Source organism: Trichechus manatus, unplaced genomic scaffold, assembly GCF_000243295.1.
Source record: "Trichechus manatus latirostris isolate Lorelei unplaced genomic scaffold, TriManLat1.0 scaffold00015, whole genome shotgun sequence".
Classification (NCBI taxonomy): Eukaryota; Metazoa; Chordata; class Mammalia; order Sirenia; family Trichechidae; genus Trichechus; species Trichechus manatus.
In genome coordinates, this window is record NW_004443951.1 from 26,954,407 (window position 1) to 26,979,054 (window position 24,648).

At 48.8% G+C, this 24,648-nt stretch overlaps 1 protein-coding gene across 2 annotated transcripts in view; it reads left to right on the top strand.

The window, feature by feature from the left end:
* The first annotated feature begins 13,020 nt into the window (after window positions 1-13,020).
* LAPTM5 (lysosomal protein transmembrane 5) overlaps window positions 13,021-24,648 on the top strand; it is a 28,273-nt gene continuing 16,645 nt past the window's right edge. For both annotated transcript variants that reach the window (XM_004372031.2, XM_023727305.1), the window contains exon 1: window positions 13,021-13,174. In XM_004372031.2, coding sequence (XP_004372088.1) covers window positions 13,088-13,174 — 87 coding nt within the window. In that variant the 5' untranslated portion in view covers window positions 13,021-13,087. The remainder of the gene's footprint in view (window positions 13,175-24,648) is intronic.

Here is a 24,648-nt window from a genome sequence, read left to right on the forward strand (position 1 = left end):
TTTTTTATAATGGATTATTAGACATGACACCAGAAGTATGAGCAACAAAAGAAAAAATAGGTAATTTGGACTTCGTCAAAATTAAAAACTTTTGTTCTCCAAAGAACTTTATCAGGATGGGAGAAAATATTTGGTAACCAAGTATCTGGTTTCATATTCAGAATATAAAGAAGCTCCTACAACTGGACCAACAAGCAACATCATGAGAAACGGAGAAAAGAGTGAAGTTGTCAACGATTTCATTTTACTTGGATCAACAATCAATACCCATGGAAGCAGCAGCCAAGAAATTAAAAGATGCTTTGCATCGGGCAAATCTGCTGAGAAAGACCTCTTTAAAGTGTTGAAAAGCAAAGACGTCACGTTGAAGACTAAGGTGCGCCTGACCCAAGCCATGGTGTTTTCAATCACCTCATATGAATGCGAAAGCTGGACAATGAATAAGGAAGACCAAAGAAGAGTTGACACCTTTGAATTGTGGTATTGGGGAAGAATATTGAATATACCATGGACTGCCAAAAGAATGAACAAACCTGTCTTGGAAGAAGTACAACCAGCATGCTCCTTAGAAGCAAGGATGGTGAGACTACGTCTCACATACTTTGGACACGTTATCAGGAGGAATCAGTCCCGGGAGAAGAACATCAAGCTTGGTAAAGTAGAGGGTCAGCGAAAAAGAGGAAGACCCTCAACGAGATAGATTAACACGGTGGCTGAAACAACGGGCTCAAGAATAGGAACAATTGTGAGGACGGCACAGGATAGGGAGGTGTTGTACATAGGGTTGCTATGAGTTGGAACCAACTCAGTGGCACCTAACAACAACAACCTACAGCTCAACAACAAAAAGGCAAACAACCCAATTAAAAAATGGACAATGGACATGAATAGACATTTCTCCAGAAAAGGTATACAAATGGCCAATAAGCACATGTGACGTTCAGTGTCATTAGTCATCAGGGAAATGCAAATCAAAACCACAATGAGATACCACTTCACACCCATTAGGATGGCTACTATCAGAAAAGCAGAAGATATTAAGTGTTGACAGGGATGTGGAGAAGTAGGACTTTCATCCATTGCTGGTGGGAATCTAAATTGTGCAGCCACTGTGGAAGACAATTTGGTGGTTCCTCAAAAAGAGAAACATAGAACTGTCCTATGACTCAGAAATACCACTCGTAGATATATACCCCAAAGAAGAGAAAACAAATGTTCAAACAAAAACTTGTACACAAATGTTCATAACATCCAAAAGATGAAAATAACCCAAGTGTCCATCAACAGATGAATGGATAAATGAAATATGGTCTATTTATACAATGGCATATTATTCAGCCATAAAAAGAAATGAAGTTTTGGTACATGGTACAATATGGATGAACCTTGAAAACGTTATTCTAAATCAGACAGAAAAAGGGAAATGTTATATGATCCTACTTACATAAAATATCTAGTATAGGCCAATGCTTATGTCATGGATTAAATTGTGTCCTCCCAAAATATCTGTCAACTTGGCTAGGTCAGTATCGTATGATTGTCTACCATTTTGTCATCTGATGGGATTTCCCTATGTGTTGTAAATTCTATCACTATGACATAATAATATGGATTAGTGGCAGTTAAACTGATGAGGTATACAGGATTAGATAGTGTCTTAAGCCAATCTCTTCTGTGATATAAAAGAGAGAAGAGAGTAGAGACACATGGGGACCTCAAACCACCAAGAAAGCAGTACCGGGAGCAGAGCTGACAGAGAAAGCCTTCCCCTGGAGCTGACGCCCTGAATTTGGACTTAGAGCCTACTAGACTGTAGGAGAATAAATTTCTCTTTGTTATAAACCATCCACTTGTGGTATTTCTGTTATAGCAGCACTAGATGACTAAGACAGCATAGAAACAAAAGTTTATTAAAGGTTACTAGGGGATGAGGGAGAGGGAAATGGGAAGTTATTGCTTAGGGCTACTGAGTTCCTCTTATGCGTGATGAAAACCAACATGTGGAAGTGGATAGTGGTGATGGTCGCACAACGTGATGAAGGTAATTGCTGTCACTGACTTGTACGTGTAAAAACGGTCAAAATTGCAAATATTTTGCTATATATATTTTACCACAATAAAATTAAAAAACAAAAAGATAACGGGGAAAAAAAATAAATGGCAAGGATATTACTTTCCCTATAGGGAGAAGGGCTAATGGGGCATCATGAGAGGCAGAGAAGGTTTTCTCCCAGTACATATCTCAAAATTCCTTTTCAGTCCTGAGCAGCGTCAGGAGATCATGAGGTGTGGTGGAAAGTACACAGGATTTCAAGCCTAAAACCCAATTCTAAAGTACCCCCAGCAAACGATTTACCTCTGTAGCCCTCGGTTTCTTTGTCCATTAAGTGGAGATAAGAAGAGCACCTCCCTTTTTCACAGGGTTAAAATGCGACAATGCCTGTGAAAAGCCAGCCCCCAGTAGGTGCTCCGAAACACTGCCCCTTCCATTTGCCATCGTCACCACCCTCTGTCATCCTAGGGAGCCCTTCTGGGACAGAGCCCAGCTTCCCTCCACCCCCCCTTACCCCAGGCGCATGGCCATGTTGCTTAGCAAAGCAGCTGAGGGTGGAGTGGAAAATGGCAACATCAGACAGCCCCAATGGGAAACAGTGTGCTCCTCTGACCAAAAACGCCAACACGTTTCCCGCTCAGGGTAAGGGGGTCTGGGGGAATGGGGCGGAGCTGAGGCTGGTGATGCCAGTGATGTCTTCAGGTCTTCTACCCTAAGCCTGTTTGACCAAGAAATCGTTAGGGAGGGCAGGGAGTGAAGAGTGTACACTGCAGAGGGTACACGCACGGCCACCCTGCTCTGTAGGACCTAGAAGAGGTACTGGGTCTGGGCTGTGTCTCAGAGGTGGTCTTGGATTCACTGGGAAGCTGCAGACAGTGGCAGCTCCTGACTTGCAGAAATATTTTCAGGACTCAAAGAATGGACCCTTCAGGCCATAGGGAGCTACTGAAAGTTCTTGAGCCAGGCAGAGCTTGTTCAAAATCAGCCTTTAGGAAGTATACTTGACAGAGGGGATGGTAATGGTTTAGGGGGAAGAATAGGGGTCTCAGAGGTCACCTGTCCAGTGCAACTTCATCATCATTATCTTAGTAATTCTGCAAGAATTCTTCACAGTAATTCTGCAAGAAGGTCTGATCTATTGTTATCCCCACTTTAGAGATGAGAAAACTGGGGCTGCAAAGTGACAGTGAGCCTGGCCCGGGGTAGCACAGCTTGCCAGATGTGCCTCTCTCTAGGGCCTGCGGACTTCCCCTGCGCCCACTGCTTCTTGCTTAACGAGGGACCAGCTTTTTTTAGATTACTGTTGTCATCTTGAGTATGCCTTTTACTAAACAGTGGTATTGTTACTGTCCTGTGAATCTATTACTAACGTTGTGACTATTATTGGCCCCTGCCTCCCCCTGCTGAGTTTTGGCTGGAGTCATTGGGGTGCCATCTATGGCCCCAGCCTCACCCGTCTCTGAGCCAGCCCTGACTGGGCAGGAGCGTGGTTGGAGCCTCCTTGACTCCAACTTTTTTTTTTAAATAATATTTTACTGAGTTTTTGGTGAACGTTTGCACAGCAAGTTCTCACTTGACAGTTTCCACACAAATTGTTCAGTGACAGTTACATTTATCACAACGTGTCCACATTCTTTTTGTGTTCTGTTCGTTCATTTTCAATACTCTAGATTCCCTGCCCCCTTATCTTCTCATCTTTGCTTTTGAGTAATTGTTATCGCTCGGTCTCATAGTTTTTAAGCAGAGCACCAATCTTATGGGTAATATCCTTTATTTTGTGTGCCACTCTGCTATTTTACTAAAAGGTGATCTCAGGGGATAGGCTCGGTTCTAGATTTAAAGAGTGTCTCATGGTGATAGTCTCAGGGAGTCCTCTGTTCTCTGCTGTTCCAGTTTGTCTGTTCTTGTTTTTCTTTTATTTAAAAATTTGAGTTCTGCTCCACAATTTTCTCCCTTTCTATCGAGGACCATCTATTGTGACCCCAGTCAGAATGGTCACTGGTGGTAGCTGGGCACCATCTAGTTCTCCTGGTCTCAGGGTAATGAGGTCGTGGCTCATAAGGACTTGTTTCTTCTCTGAGCTTTTGGTTATCTTCTTACTCTTTTGCTCCTGGTAAGTAGAGACCAGTAGTTGTATCTTAGATAGCTACTTGCAAGGTTTTAAGACCCCAGACAATATTCACTTCACTAGGAGGCAGAACATGATTTTTGTGAACCATGTTATGCCAATTGACTGAGTTGTCCCATGTGACTATGATCCTAAGCTTTTAAACCGAGAAAACCAGCCTTGGAAACTGTTTGATTATGTCTGAGGAGTATCTTTATTCGCGTCTTCAGTGAAGCTATGTGCCCACACCTGCATGTTTGTATTTACAAGTACCTGTAGGTATTTCTGGAAACCCTAGTTGTGTAGTGGTTAAGTGCTACAGCTGCTAACCAAAAGGTCAGCAGTTCGAATCCACCAGGCTCTCCTTGGAAACTCTATCGGGCAGTTCTACTCTGTCCTACAGGGTTGCTATGAGTCAGAATCGACTCAACGGCAACAGGTTTGGGTTTTTTTTTGTTTTTTATAGATACTTCTATCTGTTCTTACGTATGTTTACACCTGTATCTACTCATATAACCGAATGCCTATACCCATCCATATGTGCTCAAACACTCATTTTTACTTTGGGTGTGCTGTGCTCACTACATCCACATTCAGTGCCACTTTTCTCATCACCAAAAATAACAAGTCTCTATGATCTAAAGTGTACTTTCCCCTCCTTCCTCCTCTCCCTGGCAACCGTCAATGAACATTGGTCTCTCTATATCTATTCTTGTCTTCTTATAAAAGACAGACCATACAGTATTTGTCCTTATATACTTGACTTATTTCACTTAGCATTATGCCCTCCAGGTCCATCCATGTTATAACATGTCTTGTGGACTTATCATCGTTCTTCATGGTTGCGTACTATTCCATTGTACGTATGTACTGCAAATTGCTTTTCTGTTCATCCGTTGATATGCGCTTTGGTTGTTCGCATTTATTTGCTATTGTGGATAAAGCAGCAATGAACACCGACACTGGCTTTTATGAGTAGGGGCTTGCATCTAGTGGGCACTCAGTTTAAATGCAGCCCTTTGCAGACTGGGCCTTTGTCTTGTCCACTGCTCTGTACCCAGGGCCTAGCACAGTGCCTGGCACACTCAATAAATTTTTGGTGAATGAATAAGTGAATGACGCATTTGCCTGCCAGATTGGGGCGTCCGCACTGCCCCCTGGAGGAGGAGAGTGGAACAGAAGGGGTTAGTTTGAGAAATACAGGGTGGATGAAGGTGTGTGTGTGTGTTCGTGCCATGTGGGGGGCTGAGACTCAGTGGCTGATTTGGGCAGGAGGCTAGCAGCAGCTGGGGCACCCAGATAGGGACAGTGGGCCCAGGACAGCAGAAAGGGTATCTGCAGAGTACTGCCTGGCCCCCTCTTGGCCTAGCCTCCTGATTTGCTCAGAGGCCATGTCCAGTGCTGGCAGGGAGAGGCCTTGGTCACAGTCAAGCTCTTCAGCCCGCAGCTGGCTGGAGACAGATCTTTTAACAGCTGCTTGAGATTTATCGGTGGCCCTGAAAGGGTTGCAGTCAGGAGCCTGAGCTGGCGGACCGGGGCCTCCCAACTGTTTACCCAGCACAGAGGAATTTGAGGGCAGCAACAGCCTGGCCAGCCTGGAGGAGGCCCAGGCGCTGGGTGTAGCTGCCCGCAGGAACCTGCCTGGCCTTGGGGCCTGGCCGAGGGGGATGGGCCTCAGAGAGCATTGATTAGGACCCCTCCTGATGTTACAGATAGGGAGGCAGAGGCTAGAGTGGGGAAGTGACCATCCTGAAGTCCCACAGCAAATCTGTGCTCCAGTTAAGACCAGAAGCCAGGGCAGACCTCAGAGCAAGGTGACTGGGAATTATCACTCCCTCAAATGATCTTGTTTATGTGTTTCTTGTTTACTGTCTCCCCCACTAGAATGTTTGTACCATGAGAGCAGTGACCTTGTCTGTCTGGTTCACTGCTGTATACCCAACCCCTAAGACAAGCCTCATGTTGCAGGGATGACGGAAATAAGAAGATCTGGGTAGGGTTTCTTTTACTCGTATTACAAGATATCCAGAGGGAGGCAGCCGAGGGCTGGTGCAGAAGCTTCATGATACCACCAGGGACACGGGCTCTTTCTGTCTTTCTCCTCCAGTATCCTTAGGATGGAACTTTTGTCCTCATGCTCCCAAGATGGCTGCCACTCCTCCAGGCATTGCATCTGCATTCCTGGCAGGAAGAAGGGGGTTAGGGCAAAGGGCATAAAGCATGTGCTTATGGAGTCAGTCCCTTTTTAACCAGGATACTAGTAGTTTTCCTGGAAGTTCCTTAATAATGCATTGGCCAGAATAGACAGAACAATAAATGGTAGTTCTTGGTCTTTTTATTTATTTATTTATCTTCTCCCTGGTCCTGGCCTCAGACTTGGCTCTTAGCAGGTAATATCATTTTTGTTGTTTGGTTGTTGTTTGTGTTTTTGAATTTGATTGAATCAAAGTCTTCTGTCTACGGGAAATGCCCTAATGACGTAATCCTCTCTGCGGTGTTAATGGCGGGTGTGTTACTTTAGCCACCAACTCTCAGGGGGCAGGTACTCTGAGGTTCTTTCTGAGGGTGGGGTTAATAGCTTGGAGGAGGAGAGGGCTGTCAGAGGTGGACACTAAACAGGGATTGCTCTCTCGATCTCATGGCAACCCTGGACACATCATGGCGATTCACACTCTGCAGCCTCGGAGAGAGGCGGTGGCTGGATGGAGACTGGAGCTGGATGTCCTAGCTCTGAGTGCTCAGCTCCCCACAGGCAACATTGGCAGCATCCATGGGCCAAAATGCTGGCCCCTGGGGAGTGCCCAGAGCTGATATGCAGCCAGAGGGCACTGGCACTGCCATTCATGCTCTTTCTGGCCAGCACTCCTTTCAACAGTCTGTCCATCACCCCTGGAGCCTCCTGCCTGATCCCTTTCCCTGTAGAGGCCCGGGCAGCCCCCACAGACCAGTATATGGTGGGATTTCACACCTGGTGCAGCTGCTGACTGCTGATGGGCAGCCTCCTTGATGAACTGTGCTTGAAGATAGCCTCAGGGGCCCCTGCCTGCCCGGGGACTGGAGTGCTGGCTTTGCCTGGAGCATCAGGCCCCAGGCCTGTGGGCCACCTTTGTCAGGCTGACCATTTGAGGTCCAGGCCCAGCTCCCTTTCACAAGCTGAAGTCTCCACCACTGGCCCAGGACAGGGGAGTGGGTGAGGGGCCCCAGAGCGCTGGGCCCAGCCTCTGCAGCTGTGGTCACATTTGCAGGCCCCAGAACCTGGCGAGCGTGCCCGGTGGGGAGCAGGTGAAGGGGGAGGAAGTGCCATCTGGTTTCTCATATTTTCTAGGCCGCTGCCCTCAGCCATGCAGGTCCCTGTCCCAAAGGCAGGGTGAGGGCGGCCAGGCGGTAATTACTGACCAGTGGTCTGGCAGGAAGCTGACCTTCAGCTGGGGGAGGGGGGAAGCTGGAGAGGGTGTCCAGGAGCCCCCGGGGGAAGAGAGCCGCCCTCAGCTGCCAAGCAGCCTCCCAAGCAGCCATCTGTGGCAGGGCCTGCGTCTGGGTCTGCTGTTGACCAGCTGTGTGACCTGTGGCAGTCTTCTGCCCTCTCTGGCCTACCAGGTACACATCCATACCTCTCTGTTGCTGTCCTCATGGGTTGGGGCTGGGAGTAGCCCAGCTGAGATACCAGCTGGAAAAGAGCCCAACGGCAGAAATAATAATAGCAATACTCATGATTAAAATAGCTCCTATTGTTGAGTTCTTACTAAGAGCCAGGCCTTCCTACATACTTTACCTGTGTTTATTGAAATGACACAGACTTTCAAACTCCTCGTTTAAATAGGAAACCTGGCAGAGTCAAAGATTTTATTTTTACCTCCAGGCATGTGGGTGAAGAGGGAAGTTCCGAAACTTAACAAAGAAAACTCGCAAGTCGTTCTGCCTTTGAGGAACCAGACATGTCCGTTTAAATATTAATACACCACGGTGGCCAATTAGTAAGCAAGACAACCAACTAGAATTATAGACTTTTTCAGGATGAAAGATGACTTTCCAGGCTATAGGAATCAACCCTGAAGTCAAGGAGTCTTATAAGACTCCTCCGTCAGAAATAATATTTACCAGCACAGTTTTAGAAGCTGATCTGCATCCGCCCTGCTGTGGCGGTGGGAGGAGGGAAAGCGCTTCCTCTCCTTTATCTTGATGAGTTCAGAGGGTCTGGCATTTTCAAGGGTTTCACCAGTTAACAAAGAGTATAAAAGATTGTCTGGAGAGGCTCAGAATTTATCATATGTAATGGAAAAGGGCAGACTAGAAGTAGGGATCGTGTAGGGTTGCTACCTGTACGAGTTTTCTTATTTAATCCTCACCAACAATGAGATAAAGAACAACAAAAAAAAACCTGTCACAGTCGAGTCGATTCCAACTCATAGTGACCCTGTAGGACAGAGTAGAACTGCCCTCATAGGGTTTCCAAGGAGCACCTGATGAATTTGAACTGCCGACCTTTTGGTTAGCAGCCGTAGCTCTTAACCACTGCTCCACAGTGAGCTAGGTACCATCATTATCTTCACTTTGCTATTGTCATGTGCTGTTGAGTCCATTTCGACACACAGCGACCCTATAGGACAGAGTAGGACTGTCACGTAGAGTTTCCTAGGCTGTAATCTTTATGAGAGCAGATCACCAGGTCTTTTCTCCCGTGGAGCCAGTGGGTTTAAATCGTCAACTTTTCAGTCAGCAGCCAAATGCTTAACAATTGTGCCACCAGGTCTCCTATCCCCGCTCACTTCATGCAGGAGGAAGCAGAAGCTCAGAGAAGTTCGCGACTAGCCTAAAGTCACAGAGCGAAGAAGTCAAGGGCTACATTTTCTGGGTGGGGGTGGGACTGTGGTCTCCTGGTGTGGTGGGGAGGCTAAGGGTTTGGGCTCCAGCGTCAGAGGGACTTGGGCTCCCCTGTGGACTCCTCGGAGTGGGTGTGTTAGTTTCCTGTGGCTACGGTCACAGATTACCAGGAACTTAGTAGCTTGTTGTTGTTAGGTGCCATCAGGTTGGTTCCAACCCACAGCAACCCTTTGTTCAATAGAATGAAACACTGCCCGGTCCTGCGCCATCCTCACAATCATCGTTATGCTGGAGCCCATTGTTGCAGCCACTGTGTCAATCCATCTCGTGGAGGGTCTTCCTCTTCTTTGTTGACCCTCTGTTTTACCAAGGATGATGTTGCTTAGAACAACACAAATTTACAAAGATCTTACAGTTCTGGAGGTCAGACGTGCAAAATGAATGTCATTGGGCTAAAATCAAGGTGCTGGCAGGACTGCGTTCCTTCTGGAGGCTCTGGAGGAGAATTTGTTTCCATGCCCTTTCCAGCTGCTAGAAGCTACCTGTATTCCTTGGCTTGTAGCTTCTTCCTCCATCTTCAAGCCAGCATCTTCCAATCTCTCTCTGACTCTGTCCTCCTGCCAACCTCTTCCACTTATAACGTCTCTTGTGATTACATTGGACCCACCCAGATAATCCAGGGTAATCTCTCCATTTCAACATTCTTCACTTAATCACATCTACAAAGTCCCTTTTGCCATTCACAGGTTCTGGGGACATGTTTTATTCTGCCCACTGTAGCGGCCTTGGCCAAGGGACCCGACCTTTGATAATAGCATCCAGATCCTTCTCAGGAAGTTTGGTGGGGATTAAAATAAAGATGGTCAGGCTTCCATTCCAATAGGCTGAGACCAGGGCCCCTGCCAGGGGATCAGCATTGTGCTTGGGCCTGAGATCCAGAGGGGAATGAATGTTCCGTCAGAACTCCTGTGCCTCTGGTGGGGGAGACGGTGCCTAGGAGAAGCCACTTACCCACAGGGGCTGTCTCTGGCATCTCCTGGGGGCGTAGCCTAGTTCTCAGTTCATGGGACAGATCCAAGTTCAAATCCCAGCCCTGCCTCCTCCCAGCATTGTGAGTGTGGTGGAGCAGTAACTGAATTGTGCCCCCCAAAATATGTGTTGGACTCCTAACCCCTATACTTTTGGATGTAATCCCATTCGGGACTAGGGTTTTCTTTGTTATGTTAATAAGGCCATATCAGTGTACAGTGTGTTTTAAGCCAATCATTTTTGAGACATAAAAGGAGCAGATTAGGCACAGAAGCAAGGAAGCACAGATGGGGTAAGACAGACGCCACACCACGTGAAGATCGCCAAGGAGCTGAGCAGCAGAAGCTGAAGAGACAAGGACCTTCCCCCAGAGCTGACGGAGAGAAAGCCTTCCCTTCCAAAAAGTTAGTACCCTGAATTCAGACTTCTAGCCTCCTAAATTGTGAGAAAATACATTTCTGTTTGTTAAAGCCACCCACTTGTGGTATTTCTGTCATAGCAACACCAGATAACTCAGACAAGCAGGGAAGGGAGGAAGCAAATAGTGCGTCGCCTGTGACCTCATTGCATCCTCACAGCAGCCCGACTGGCAGAAAGTCTGCTCTTCTGGGTGTGTAAACAGCAGCTCAGAGACAGCAAGTGCCTTGTCCAAGATCACACAGCTACTAAGCGGGCAGTGACGTCCACGGTACCTCTGAGGTATTTGCCATATCGACACACCTTCTCAGCCATGGCTTTCTGGAATATTTTTCTTCCAATCGCCTTACTGCTTTCTTATTTAAGTGCATCTGCTTTAAAAATGAGACTTTATATTACTCCCATAAATGGAAAATTACAGAATTCGTGGGCTTGTTATGCATATTTTTATAATGCACATTAAAATATATTTATCACTATAAAAATGAAAAATGTTCATCCATATATACCATGTAAAATGAGCTCACACAACATCACTGGGGTGCTTCCCTCTCCAGACCTGTTCTAGTTTTGCCAAATAATAATGTTATTAATGGCTACCATTTATTGCAGCATTGCATTTTTCAATGGCTTTCCAGCAAGATCCTAATCAAACCCAGATGCCCCAGCCTGGCCTCAGGACCCTCTGGGCACCTGCTTTGCTCATGTCCAGCCAGTCTGGCCTTGCTGCTGCTGAAGGGTGCCAAGCTCACTCCCTCCTCAGGGCCTTTGCCCTTGCTGGTCCACCTGCCACCAGATAGTCCCACTTCTGGGCAGGTTGAGCGGGATGTTCATTTAGGTCTCTGTACAAATGTCGCCACTTCTGACCATCTAAAATGTCTACTTCATTTTCAAGCCTTGTTCATCTTTCTTCATAGGCCTTGCTACTATCTGATGTCACAGAAAGAGGGTGCAGTGCAGTGGTTATGAGTGTGGGTTCCACAGCCATAGGGCCTAAGTCCAACTTCTGGCATCTTTCAGCTCCTAGCCCAGGAGGCCCAAGCTTACGGGACCCCCTTGCTCTCAATGGCAAATAAAAAAGGGTTTGACTAACTTTGTCAGTCAAGTTTTGTGGGTCCAGTAGAACAACTCCTGCCAAGGAGGAGGAGGTTGAAGACCTTTTCTAACCTCTCCTGGGGCAGAAATGATGGGCTGCGGTAGTGTCCAATCCTAACTCCAGCATCTCATACAAGGGCGGGGCTGCATTGCAGTCCCTGCTTTGTTCTCACTAGAAGCTTTACATTGCAAGTGAGCTCAGTTTCCGGACAAAGCAGGACTTCTTACAGGAAGCTTGCAAGTGCTTCATGTTCCCTTCCTTTATTACAAAATGGATAATTTATCATCTGAAAAGGGAATACAGAGCCCAGTGTAACTCACTTAATAAAAAAACCAGTTGCTGTTGAGTCAGCTCTGACTCATGGAGACCCATGTGTGTCAGAGTAGAACTGTGCTCCATGGGGTTTTCAGTGGCTGATTCTTCAAAAGTAGATCTCCAGGCCTTTCTTCTGAGACAGTTCTGAGGGGACTCGAGCCTCCAACCTTTCAGTTAGCAGACAAGTGCATTAATTGTTTGTACCACCCAGGGACTCCTAGCTTGCTTAATATTCATGGTTTATTAATTCCAACTTTCCCCCAGCGTGAAGGGGAAAATCTTTGATTGCATGTAAATGTCAGGGTGTCTTGAGGTCCACAAAGGGGGATATAACTGAGGGTCTCCCAGATTGCTGTGAGGATTTAATGACTCAGTCAGGGGAAGGGCCTAGCCCTGGGGCTGGTGCATGGTTGATGCACAGTAAAGCACTTACAGGAGAAATGTTCTTCTGTTCTGGTTTGGAGCCCTCCACACCTCTTCAGAGCTCAGGGAGAACATGCTTTTCTCTGAGGCTGGGCGTTACAGCAGGAAGACCACCATGCCAAGGGGGTGAGCTCTGGAACCAGTCAGTCTGGGTTCAATTCCCCATTGCTCCACAGATGTGTATATGATCTTGGACAAGTCATTTCCTCTTTCTGTGCCTCAATTTCTTCATCTGTAAAATGGGGATAAGAAGAGTATCTCCCTCAAAAAGTTGTGGTGAGGACCAAAGGAGTTAATCCATGAGTGTGCTTAGAACGATTCTTGATGTGGGAAATACTTACTGGACAATCGCTATTTTTGTAGCCAGCCAGATCTGGGTTTGAATCCCGCTACCAGCACCCATGGCTGTATGATTCTGGGTGAGTGCCTTGTCTTCTCTGGACCTGTTTCTTCATCTGGAAACGGGTTTGGCCATAGTCCCTACTTCCAAGGTTGGTGGTGAATATTCAGTGAGCAGGGCACATGAAGGTGCTAGACCCCAGGCCTGGTGCATAGCAGGCACCTGTGGTATAAGGTAAGGCTCTGCCCTCCCTTGGAAGCCCCTTTGGGATGGTGGAGGCCCACGCAGTGGCTCTGGATGGCAGGCTGTGGCCCTTCCCCCACCCGTCCTTCCAGCTGCCCCGCCCCAGTTGTGACGACCTTGCCCCAGTCTGTCTAAGGGACAGGAAGGAAGTGAAGAGGGCAGCTGGCAGCTTCCCCTTTTCTGTCCTGCTCCCGGCACTGGGCTCCTTTCCCTCAGTGCCTCAGAGGAGGGGACAGTGGAGCCATGGCCCTCCGCACAGCTGCCATCCGCCAGACCTGCTGTTGCTTCAATGTCCGCATGGCCACCACCGCCCTGGCCATTTACCATGTGGTGAGTGTCCGACAGGCCCAGGGAGGGAGGCGTGTATGTGAGTGTATCTATGTGTGAGTGAGCCTGACTGTCTGTGTGAGTGTGTGTTTGACTGTGTGTGGTGGGGGGAAGGGTGGCATAGCCTCTGACCTGCTGAGCCCCCTTAAATGTGAGGACCACTGTTCATCATCTTTCTGTGGGACCCTGGACAAACCCCTTCCCTGCTCTGGGCCTCAGTTTCCTCTCTGTCACATGGGGGAAGGGGACTCTGCAGCTGTCCCTGGGGCAGAGCAGTGGTGGGAGTAAGAACCTTCATTCTGAGCCTTCAATACACCATTCACTCTGGAGCTCAGTTCCTGTCTCTGTAAAATGGGGCAAAAGTATAGTCACAAGGTTATCTGGGAGCAAACGAAATAGCAGATGTGAAAGTGCTTTGGGAAGCCAGTAATCTGGAAGAAATATGGGGCTGGGGTTATGCCAGGATGTGGGGTCAGGTCACCAGTACAGTCCCTATTCTTCCCGTGGGGCCTGGATGGGGCCCGAGCTGCTGTAGCTCCCCTTTGTGCTTCCAGCGGGGAAAGGGGGCCGAGGCCTCTTAGCTTACAGCTGGGTGCACCCACAGTCTTCTCCCCACCAAAGAAAAATGGAGGCCTTGTGATCCTAAGTAGGGCAACCTGCCTGGCCCTAGCTGCTGTGGGGCAAGACCAAGGACATAACGACCCAGCAGTTCCTCTTTGGAGCTGGTGGTGTGAAGTGAAGGCTTTGTTTCCTGCTGGCCCACCATGGAGCTCCCCTCTGCAGGGCTGCAGGCTCCCCTCTTTTTGGGTAGATAGAGGTTGAGGTCTTGGTTCTGTCTCATCCAGACCATCCTCCCACTTTACCCCCCAACTCTCAGCTACACCGAGCTCCCCGAGACCCAGGCACAATCCTCCTCGGGAGACTCAGGTCTGTGGTTAACAGTTCTCTCACTAGCCTGGAAAGGCTTCCTCAAAACTAGCCTAAATCTGGCATGCTGCAGTCAGCTGCTGTCAGCTGCTTAGTCCTGGCTGCATCTGCTTCCTGTCGCAGGCAGGGAGAGCAGGGCTGGGGCGAGAGCCCAGCCTTCCCAGGGGCAATGATGCTCAGCGGTTAAGTGCACAGCCTCTGGCTCCAGACTCCTGTATGCAAATACTGGCCTCACCCCTCACCGTTTCCTAGCTGTGTGGCCTTGAGCAAGTTACTTAACCTCTCTGAGCCTCGATTTCCTCCTTTATAAAGTGGGGTTGTTAATAATAATAATACCTACCTCATAGGGTTGTTGTGAGGATCAAGGGAGTTCATATCAGGAACAGTGCCTGACACCTAGTAAGTGCTTTATTGTTATTACTAGCTGGAGCCAGACAGGCCTGGGTTTGACTCTGGGCTCTCCCACCATTAGCTGTGTGAGCCTGGGTGGTCACGCCCCCTCTCTGCAGCTCAGCATCCTGTGGCCTGGGGATCGTGATCACTGCTTCTGAGCGTTTAAGAAGTTAGGTGTGCAGTTCTTGGCACGTAGTCAGTGCTTAGCCCGGGCTATAAAACTTCCCTTCCCTTTTGGGAGCTCACAGTGCCAGCACATAGTAGGGCCTCTGTATTTGTTGACTGAGGACTGATTCAGGTGCTTTGCTGCTTGGGGTTCCCGATGCTGTGACTCAAGTTGGTGTTGGGGGGACTGGGGGTGGAGGAACACTAGAATTTTGGGGAGAGGAGACTGTAGGGTTCACTAGAGACTGGGAAGCCATTGTCAGCAATGACTCTGTGGGCACCCACAGTGAGCCTGGCTGTACCCTGGCTGGCATGTGAGGCCCTGCAGGTTGCTTTCCCTTTGCGGATGTTGAAATAGAGGGGGTTGAGGACGGACCAGCCCCCAGGGCCTTATTGCTATGATGTCTGAGTTTCCCCTCCCTCTGTTCTTAGTGACTGTCTTAGTCATCTAGTACTGCTCTAACAGAAATACCACAAATGGATGACTTTAACAAAGAGAAATTTATTTTCTCACAGTCTAGTAGGCTAGAAGTCCAAATTCAGGGCGTCAGCTCCAGGGGAAGGCTTTCTCTCTCTGTCGGCTCTGGAGGAAGGTCCTTGTCATCAGTCTTCCCTTAGTCTGGGAACATCTTAGCTCAGGAACCTCAGGTCCAAAAGACGCGCTCTGCTCCCAGCACGGCTTTCTTGGTGGTATGAGGTCCCCAACTCTCTGCTTGCTTCCCTTTCCTTTTATCTCTTGTAAGATAAAGGTCGTGCAGGCTTCACTCCAGGGAAACTCCCTTTACATTGGATCAGGGATGTGACCTTAGTAAGGGTGTTACAGTCCCACCCTAATCCTCTTTAACATAAAATTATAGTCACAGAATGGAGGGCAACCACACAATATCGGGAATCATGGCCTAACCAAGTTGACACATATTTTTGGGGGACATAATTCAAACCCTGATGGTGACCCTGTCTGTGGCCACCTCACGGCCTTAAGACCACAGGGATAGGAGGAGCCAGGAGAGAGAAGAGCCTGGTTGGTTCCTGCCTCAAGGAACTGCACAAGGTGTGTGTAGACACATGTGCCAGGCATGTGTGATGTGTGCATGCATGAGATGCATGTGTGTTGTGTGTGATGTGTGTCATGTGATGTATGTATGCGGGGTGTACATAAGGTGTGCACACGTGTGATATGTGTATGATGTGCAGTGTGTGGTGTGTGTCATATGTGTGGTATGTGTGTGTTGTGCGTATGTGTGTATCACATGTGGGTATGTGGGTATCGTGTGATTGTGTGTGGTGTGTGTCATGTATGATGTGACATATGTGTGTGGTGTGTGTGGAGTGTGTGTGTGTGTGTGTGTGTATGTGTGTACAGCATATGATAAAAGGGGGCAGGGACAGAAACCCCCACTTAGTGCCATCCCTTTCATTAGTTGCCACCACAATGCCTGTCACATGAGTATGGTCAGGGGCTCAGAGAGGTGCAGGGAGGCTTGCGGCTGCACAGCCTGTCTGAATCCTTGCTGTGTCTCCTCTGGAGCACAGGGCAGCCCCCACTCTGTGTACCTCGCTGTGGGCCCAGTGTGTGTCAGACATGGTGCCACTGCCCTCACGCGTGGAGTCCAGCCGGTGGATCCTAGAATGCTGGTTTCTGAAGGAGCTCCAAGGTTGCTCTGCCCTGCTCTACAGGCTTTTCACTCAAAGTCCTCACCTCTAAGGCAAGAGTGACCCTGAGGGGTGTGAAGGACACTGGGGCCGTCCCGCACCATGTCTTCGGGGCCTCTTCGAATTCTGAAATGGTGCAGTATCCCCGGAGGGACAGTGTGGTGTGCAAAGTGCCCCCGTGGGAAGCAGGACCTGGGTCCTTCCCAGCTCCACCGCTAACATGGGCAAGCCCCTCTCTGGGCTTCAATCTCCACTTACAAAATGGGGGGTGAGGGAGTGTGGACTGTCTCAAACTCAAGTGCCTCCAGGTCCAGGTCATGTAACTGAGTGCAGAGGGTCAGATGACTGGGGGTCTGTGCTCCCTTGGCCCTGGCGGATGCTGTCCTTTCCACCGATTGTCACCATGAGGGACTGTGGGCCCTGGGGGCTGCTCTCCTTTCCACCGATCGTCACCATGAGGGATTGTGGGCCCTGGTGGCTGCTCTCTTGACTCATAGAGAAGCAGGAAGCGCAGACTTTTATGTGACATCTTCTGATGTTGGTGATAGATTGCACACAAGCCGAATCCATGTGCAGGCTGCCTGGGCCCAGCTGCCCTGCCCACCCTGCACTGAGAGACTCTAGAGGCTTCTTCTGCATCACACAGTCTGAGGTCTCTGCCAGCAGAGCTGGAGAATGTGTTGGCCTGAATGATCAGGGAAGGCTTCTTGGAGGTGGTGCCACTGGCAGGAGGAGTTAGGTTGTGGGGAGCATGGATGGGGAAGGATACATTGGTGGAGGAGTCGTGTGCACAGAGGTGTGGAGGCTTGTGCAGGGGGCACTACTGAGAACCTGGAGGCTTCAGGTTGGGGAGGAGGACTGAGTGAAAAGCCTGAGTTTGGACTACCTGTGGTACACTATTTATTGACATTTGGGGCACTTGGCTGCTAACTGAAGCTTGCTAGTTCAAACTCACCCAGGGGCTCTGCAAGAGAAAGACCTGGCGATCTGTTCCTGTAAAGATGACAGCCTAGAAAACCTTATGGGGCAGTTCTACTCTGTCACATGGGTTGCTATGAGTTAAAAATTGACTCGACAGTGCCTAATAAAAACTATTTTTTATAGGGGGCTGTCCTGGGCCTTGTAGGATGGTTAGTAGCATCCACTAGATGCCAGTGGCACTCCCATCCTTGAGTTGTGATAACTGAAAATGCCTCCAGGAGTCCCTGGGTGGCATAAACAGTTAGTGTGCTCAGCTGGTCACTAAAAGGCTAGAGGTTCAAGTCTACCCAGAGGCACCTTGAAAGAAAGGCCTGGTGATCTACTTCCAAAAAATCAACCATTGAAAACCCGAAGGAACACAGTTCTGCTTTGACACATGTGGGATTTCCATGAGTCAGAATCCCGGAGACAGCAACTGGTTGTTATGCAGTAACAATGTCTCCAGCTGTTGCCAAGTGTCCCCTGGGGAGGGAGTGAATTGCTTCTAATTGACGTGAGGTGTGGTTCCTATAATGCATCTATAATGTGAGCCATGGGGAGCCATGGAATGTTCTAGAACAGGAGAAGACATGAAAACAGGAGAGAAGCCTGGAAGCTGTACCACTGGCCCAGGCAGTCATCTCTGGGCTGGGATCCTCCACTGATCCCAGTAGGGGATCCTCTTCTTGTCCCTTTCGTGAGAGGCCTCTGCTCTTTCCCAGAAAGGGCCGGGGTTTCTTGGGGTGCAGCCATCAGTGGCAGGGACTCAAACATCTGGGTGGAAAAAATAGAAGCCGACATACAGATGTGTCGATTACCTGGGGTGGTGCGTCATCTGGAGCCAGCCATGGGCGACGACACTGCACGCTGTGAGCTATTCATGGACGTGGCCCCTCTGGGGAGGGCTAAATTGGGCTCCTTGGCGTCCTGAGACAGCGCCATGCTCTATGAATCTTTGGGGTGTCGTCGCGGGAGGACTCTTGTGTGTGCAGTGGGGAAACTGTGGGCCTCTCGCATGTCCAATGGGAATGGGGAAGCTGGGGGCCTCAGCTTCTGTCTGGAAGGCCATTCTCAGAATTCCGGTGGGTTTCTGTAGAGGAGTCTCTGCGTCAAGTAGAGGAGTCAGAAAACCTTCTTAAATTGGCTTCTTTGGTCCTGGTTTATCTGTCAACCCAAAACAAGTCCTAAGCCTATAGCAGGAGGTGGAGACCACCAGAAGGCCTTTTTGCCCCCAAATACCTCCTTCCCTCACCTCTCCTCCCTGAGGTTCCTGGAATTCCATCACTAGAAATTCACTGTCCAGATTAAAAACTTAGACCTGCTATGATTCAACAATGTAGAAAGAGGATATGTCAAAACAAGACAGGGAGGAAACGTGGCAGAGGCTAACTGTGGTTGTCTCTGGGTTATAGGACCGTGAAAGCTCTCATTTTTTTCTGCTTTTCTGCATTTTTCAAATTTGGTACAATAAGCATGTGCTACTTCTTCTAAGGAAACTTTTAATTTTAGAACAGCTTTGGATGTACAGAAAAATTGTGAACATAGTACGGAGAGTTCCTATATAGCCCACACCCTATTTCCCTATTATTAACATCTTAACATTTGTCACAATTAATGAACCAATACTGGTACTTGGTTATTAGCTAAAGTCCATACTTTATTCATATCATATTTGCTTTTTGTTAGCTGCCATCGTGTTGGCTCCAAATCATGGCGACACCATGCACAATGGAATGAAACACTACCCGGTCATGTGTCATTCCCATGATCGGTTGTGGATTGGAACACTGTGATCCATAGGGTTTTCACTGGCTGATTTTTTTTGGAAGTAGATTGCCAGGCCTTTCTTCCAAACCAATTGCTGTGGGGTTGATTCTGACTCATGGAGGCTCGTGTGTGTCAGAGTAGAACTGTGCTCCACAAGGTTTTCAGTGGCTGATTTTTCAGAAGTAGACCACCAGGCCTTTCTTCCAAGGTGCCTCTGGGTGGGCTCGAACCTCCAACCTTTCAGTTAGCAGCTGAACGTGTTAACTGTTTACACCATCCTTCCTTAGCTTTTCCCTAATGTACTTTTTCTGTTCCAGGATCCCATCCAGGATCCCACATTGTATTTAGTTGTCATGTCTCTGTAGACTCCTCTTAGCTGTGACTGTTTCTCAGACTTCCTTTGTTTTTGTTGGCTTTAGCTAGTACTGAGGAGTACCAGCTAGGCATTTTGTAAAATGTCCCTCAGTTGCGATTTTTCTGATGTTCTTGTTGTGATTAGACTGGGGTTATGGGCTTTGGGGAGGAAGACCGCAGAGGTAAATTGCCATTCTCATCACATCATGTCAAGGATATATACCATCAACATGACTTATCACTGTTGATGTTGACCTTGATCACTTGGCTGAGGTTGCATTTGCCAGATTTCACACTGTAACATTATTCTTTTTTAACTTTCCCTTTCCATACTGTACTTTTTGGAAGAAAGTCACTACACATAGTCCACACTTAGGGAGTGGGGAGTTATGTTCCACCTCCTTGAGGGGGGCAGATCTACATAAATTATTTGGAATTCTTCTGCATGGAAGATTTGCTACTTCTTCCCCGTTTATTTATTTATCCAATCAGCATGGACTCATGGCTATTTGTTTTCTACTTTGGGTTATAATCCAATACTACTTTATTCTGTTGCTCTTGTGTACAATTTTTTAAATTGGGCAACCAATGTAAAGCAACCTTTATTATTTAAAGGAGTCTCTATTGCCCTAGGTTGAATGCATCTAAGTTCTCAGGCATGTTTTTCTGTGCCCAGCACTGGGCTAGGACACAGACCGGACCCATTCATGCCTCTGCCCTCGAGGGGTTTCAGTCTGCCAAGGAAAAGCTGTGTTAATGGAATTTGATAGATGACAGTGCTGGCTGTTAGGGGGCACAGATGAGGGGCCTTAGAGCAGCCTAGGTGGAGAAGATCCAGGAAAGGCTTTTTGGAAAACACTGAGTCCTCGAGATGAGTAGGACTTCACTTGGCTAAGCTGGGGACAAAAGGCATGCCAGGCAGAGGGAACAGCATGAGTAGTGGCTTGGAGGTGGAAAAGACCACATGAGCCTAGCTGGGGCTTAGGGAGGGCTGGGCGAGGGGTAAGGAGTTTTTGGGGTGCAGTGGTTAAGCACTCGACTGTTAACCAAAAGGTTAAACCAAAGGCTTGAACCCATCATCCGCTCCGTGGAAGAAAGCTGTAGCAGTCTGTTTCTGTAAAAGATTACAGCTTTGAAACCTTATGGGACATTTCTACTCTATGGTCCCTACAAGTTGGAATCCACTACACAACAATGGGTTTGGATTTTTTTTTTTTTTTTTTTTGGGTGAGACGTGTGGTAGGGGAGGAGGTTGGAAAGAGAGATCATCAGAGGCGAGATTGGATCCAGGCCCTCAGTTCTTTTAGGCTACTTAACTAAAAAGATGTCAGAGGACCTCTGCCTGGCCCAATCTTCATTCATTTTACAGATGAGAAAACAGAGGCCCCGGGAGGACTTTTGATTGCTCCAGGTCACATAGAGAGGTGAGACGGGGGCTTGCTCCAGGTTGTCTCTGCCCACAGCACGCAAGTATGTGGAATGAGCCAGTGAGTGAACAAATGAATTCCTTACCTGGTCCACAAGGAACTTCCCCACAGAATTCTCAGAATTCCCAGGGCCCCTGTCTTTGCTCTGCTGTGGTGGCTGTGAGTTATGACTGAAAAGATCACAGACTGGTCTCCGTCACTTACTCTCGTTGTGACCTTGTGCAAACACCTTTGCTCTCTGGGCCTCAGTTTTCTCATCTGTTAAGTGGAGTCAGTGGTTGCTGCCTTAAGGGTGACTGTTCTGAGTTAATGAGTCTATGTGGCCTGGTGGAATGGGGGGCTGCAGCCAGTGCCACCCAGGAGGCCACATCTTTTGAAAGCTTATCTGTTAGGAACATAAAAATAGGACTCAACTGCTGAGTCGGGAAAGCCCCCTGGGTGTGAGTCTGCTAGAACCTGCCACCTTCACGCCCAATGCCCCGTTTAAGACGAAGACACCTTATTCTCTGCCACTGCTGGTCTGTGCCCCTCCTGGTGGGGAGGGGAGGCTGGTGGAAGTAGGGCAGGAGTTGGGGCCCCTCCCTGGCACTGTGACTGAGGGACCCTGGTCAGAACTGAGTTGCATTTCTCATCTTTGGGGTGTGCACCCCACCCTCCAGCTTGTAAAGCGTTGGAGACCCACTCAGCCCCTTGAGGTGGCATCTGGCCCTACTGCACGGATGAGGGGCTGGGGGGAGGTGGCATGCAGGGTCTTCTGGGGACAAAACTTGACTCTTCTGCTGCACCAGAGCTGGGGCTGAGTGGTGGTGGCCAGTTACCTGTGTGGGGTGGCCCAGGACAGGCAAGACCCCAGGTTGGCCTCGTTGCCTCCCTACTGCAGCCCCAATATCAGAAGAAAGGGGCTTCTGGGGATGGGAGGTGGGTGGCAGTCTTTGTTGTCAGGAGTCACCGTGGTTGGCGTGTCCCACCGAGTCAGGGGCAGCCTATGTCTCAAAGGGGCATAGCTCAGGAGGTGCCATCTTGGGATGGAGTGCGGGTCTTTGTGGGTGGAGGACAGAGCCTGGCCTGGCTGAGGCTCTCATTTTCCTTGCTGGCCCAGAGCTGCCTAGGAAGTGAGGCTTGGAGCCCTGGGCAGCATCCCGGAGCCAAGGGTTTGTTCTGAGCTCACTGTGAGGCTGATGTTGATTTCCCAGGGGACCTCACCCCACTGGGGGCAGAGGGGTGGTAGTGGTGGTGGTGGTGAGAAGAACCACAACGGAGGCAGGAAGTGGAGCAGGAGCTGTGCAGGGTGAGGGCTCCTTGCCCTTTCAGTCTTCAGCCCTGCTGCAGGCCTGGTGCCCAAGGTCAAAGCACTCTTCCTCCAGCCTCAGTTTCCTCCTCTGTCAAATGGGGATCAATAACCCTGACCCCCTGACCTGCAGGGTCATTAAATAAAACTCACTCTGTTCTGTGGGTGGGAGACATACCTGGCACATAGTGAGCACCCATGAACAGCAGCTGCCACTGGAACCTCCATTTTGCAGAAGAGGAAACTGAGGTTCAGAGAGACCAAGCAACTTTGCAGACTGAGGTAGATGAACAAGAGCCCAGAAGTCTTGCTCCCAGGCCAGGCTCTTCCTGTCTTCCTTGCAGAGATGGGTGGGAGTTGCCTGTAAAAGAGGGGAGCCTTGTTCTTAGAAACCCAGAGCCTGCATGTGGATCCTGTGTAAAGGCTCAGTCTCAATTTCTTCATCTGCAAAATGGGGCAACAATAATAAAAGCTACCTCACAAAGCTGGGAGCCCTGGTGGCGCAGTGATTAAGAGCTTGGCTACAAACCAAAAGGTTGGCAGTTCAAATCCACCAGCCGCTCCTCGGAAATCCTATGGGACAGTTCTACTCTGTCCTATAGGGTCGCTATGAGTCAGAAGCGACTTCATGGCAACAGGTTTTCACAACGCTGAGGCTAGGGATGGAATGAGATGGTGTATGTAAGTGTTCAGAGGAAGACCTGGCATATAATGAATGCTCAGTGAGAGTAATAATAATAATTATGATCATTATTGTGGGTCTTTGCTCTGAGGATAAATAGGGAAGTGATGGTCAATGGCAACAGTTTAGAGGGTGAAGGGGGCTTCCCCAGGGAGTCAGGAGCTGGAGGGTGATGAGGGCTGGGACCAAGGAGACCAACTCAGAGCCCCCAAATGGCTGCACATAAAGGGAAATTTGGTGAACTGTTATCCCCTGCAGATATACCCCCACCACTGGGAGTCACTAGGCCAGGAGTTCCACCCGCAGAGCCCCGGTGCTTCTGTGAAGGCTTGCCTCCTTGTCTTCTTTCATGGGGGCAGGTCAGTGGGGCAGGAAGGCTTCTCTGGACTGCCACACATGAGGATGAAGAGCTGGCTTCCCAGATCCCAGGGTCAGAGTCAGGGGCTCCCTGTGAGGTACTCCCTCTGCACTGCATGGTGATAAACAGGGGAGACCACTATCTGAACCCTGTTCTCTGTGATCTCTGGCATTGGTATGAACTGTCCCTTCTGCCTGGAGTGCTTTTTTTCCCTTCTCTGCCAGTCCAAATGCCAACTCTTTTTTGATACCCAGTTCAAAGGTCACCAGCCCTGTAAAACCAATGTATCTGTGTGTTCCCCAGGTCTCATAGACCCCGCCTCCGAGACCACCGCAGCCACACAACAGTTGACATTTTCTGAGGGCTTACTACGTGCCAGGCACATAAAATCAATTGCCATCGAGTTGATTTTGACGCATGGCAACCCCATCTATGTCAGAGTAGAACTATGCTGCATAGGGTTTGCAATGGCTGTGACTTTTCAGGAGTAAATTGCCAGGCTTTTCTTTTGAGGTACCTTGGGGGGGACTTGAACTGCCAACTTTTCAATTAGTGGCTTAGTGCTTAACTGTTTGTGCCACCCAGGGACTCCGGATGGCCCCAAATCACAGTTCACTAAGAGAAACTGCTTGCAGTTGCCTGAATGTGTCTCACCCACTCTTGCCTTTGCTCATGCTGTTCCCTCTGCCTGGAACACCTTTCCACTCATCTTTGGGACAAATCTTTTAAGACTCAACTCCCCTAAGAGGCTTTCTTTGAGCCCCCACTCGGGGTTCCATCATAGGATGGCTCCGGACACTGAACTGGTGGGCCCCTGTGTGTCCTGTCCTCTGGTCTGGAGGCTCGTCCAGGGCTTGGCACATAGTAGGTGCCAGCCAATATTTATTTGGTTTTACTTTGGTAAACCTTTGATTGATATATAGTTTAGGTATAGAAACGTGTACATATATAGAGCACATCTTGATGAAGTTTTACAAAGTGAACACACCCATGTCACTTCCACTCAGATCAAGACATAGAGCAGGACCAGCAGCCAGAGGCCCCGGGGTGCCCCTCCCCTTCCCTGTCACTACTTCGCCTCCAACTGACGGCTATCAACGTACACGAACTTTGCCTGTTCTAGAACTTCATAGCAATGAGGTTATACAGCGCTTGCTTTTTTGTGCCTGGCTCCTTTCTCCCACCATATGTTTGTGAGCTTCTTCTGTGCTGTTGAGTGTGGCAGCAATTCATTCTTTTTTGTTGCTGTGTAGATTTCATTGTATGAATATACCACGATGCATTTGTCCATTCTACAGCTGAGGGACATTTGGGTTGTTTCTAGTTGGGGGCAATTATGAATAGAGCAGCCACGGCCATGGTGTTTTGATGCCACACACAAGCACTTTTGCTGGCCAGTCCGTCTTTCTGAACCACCGTCTTCAGTACTGACATATGTCATCTCATTTATTCCTCACAACCATCTACGAGGTGGGTGGATTATTATCTCTTTTCTACAGATGA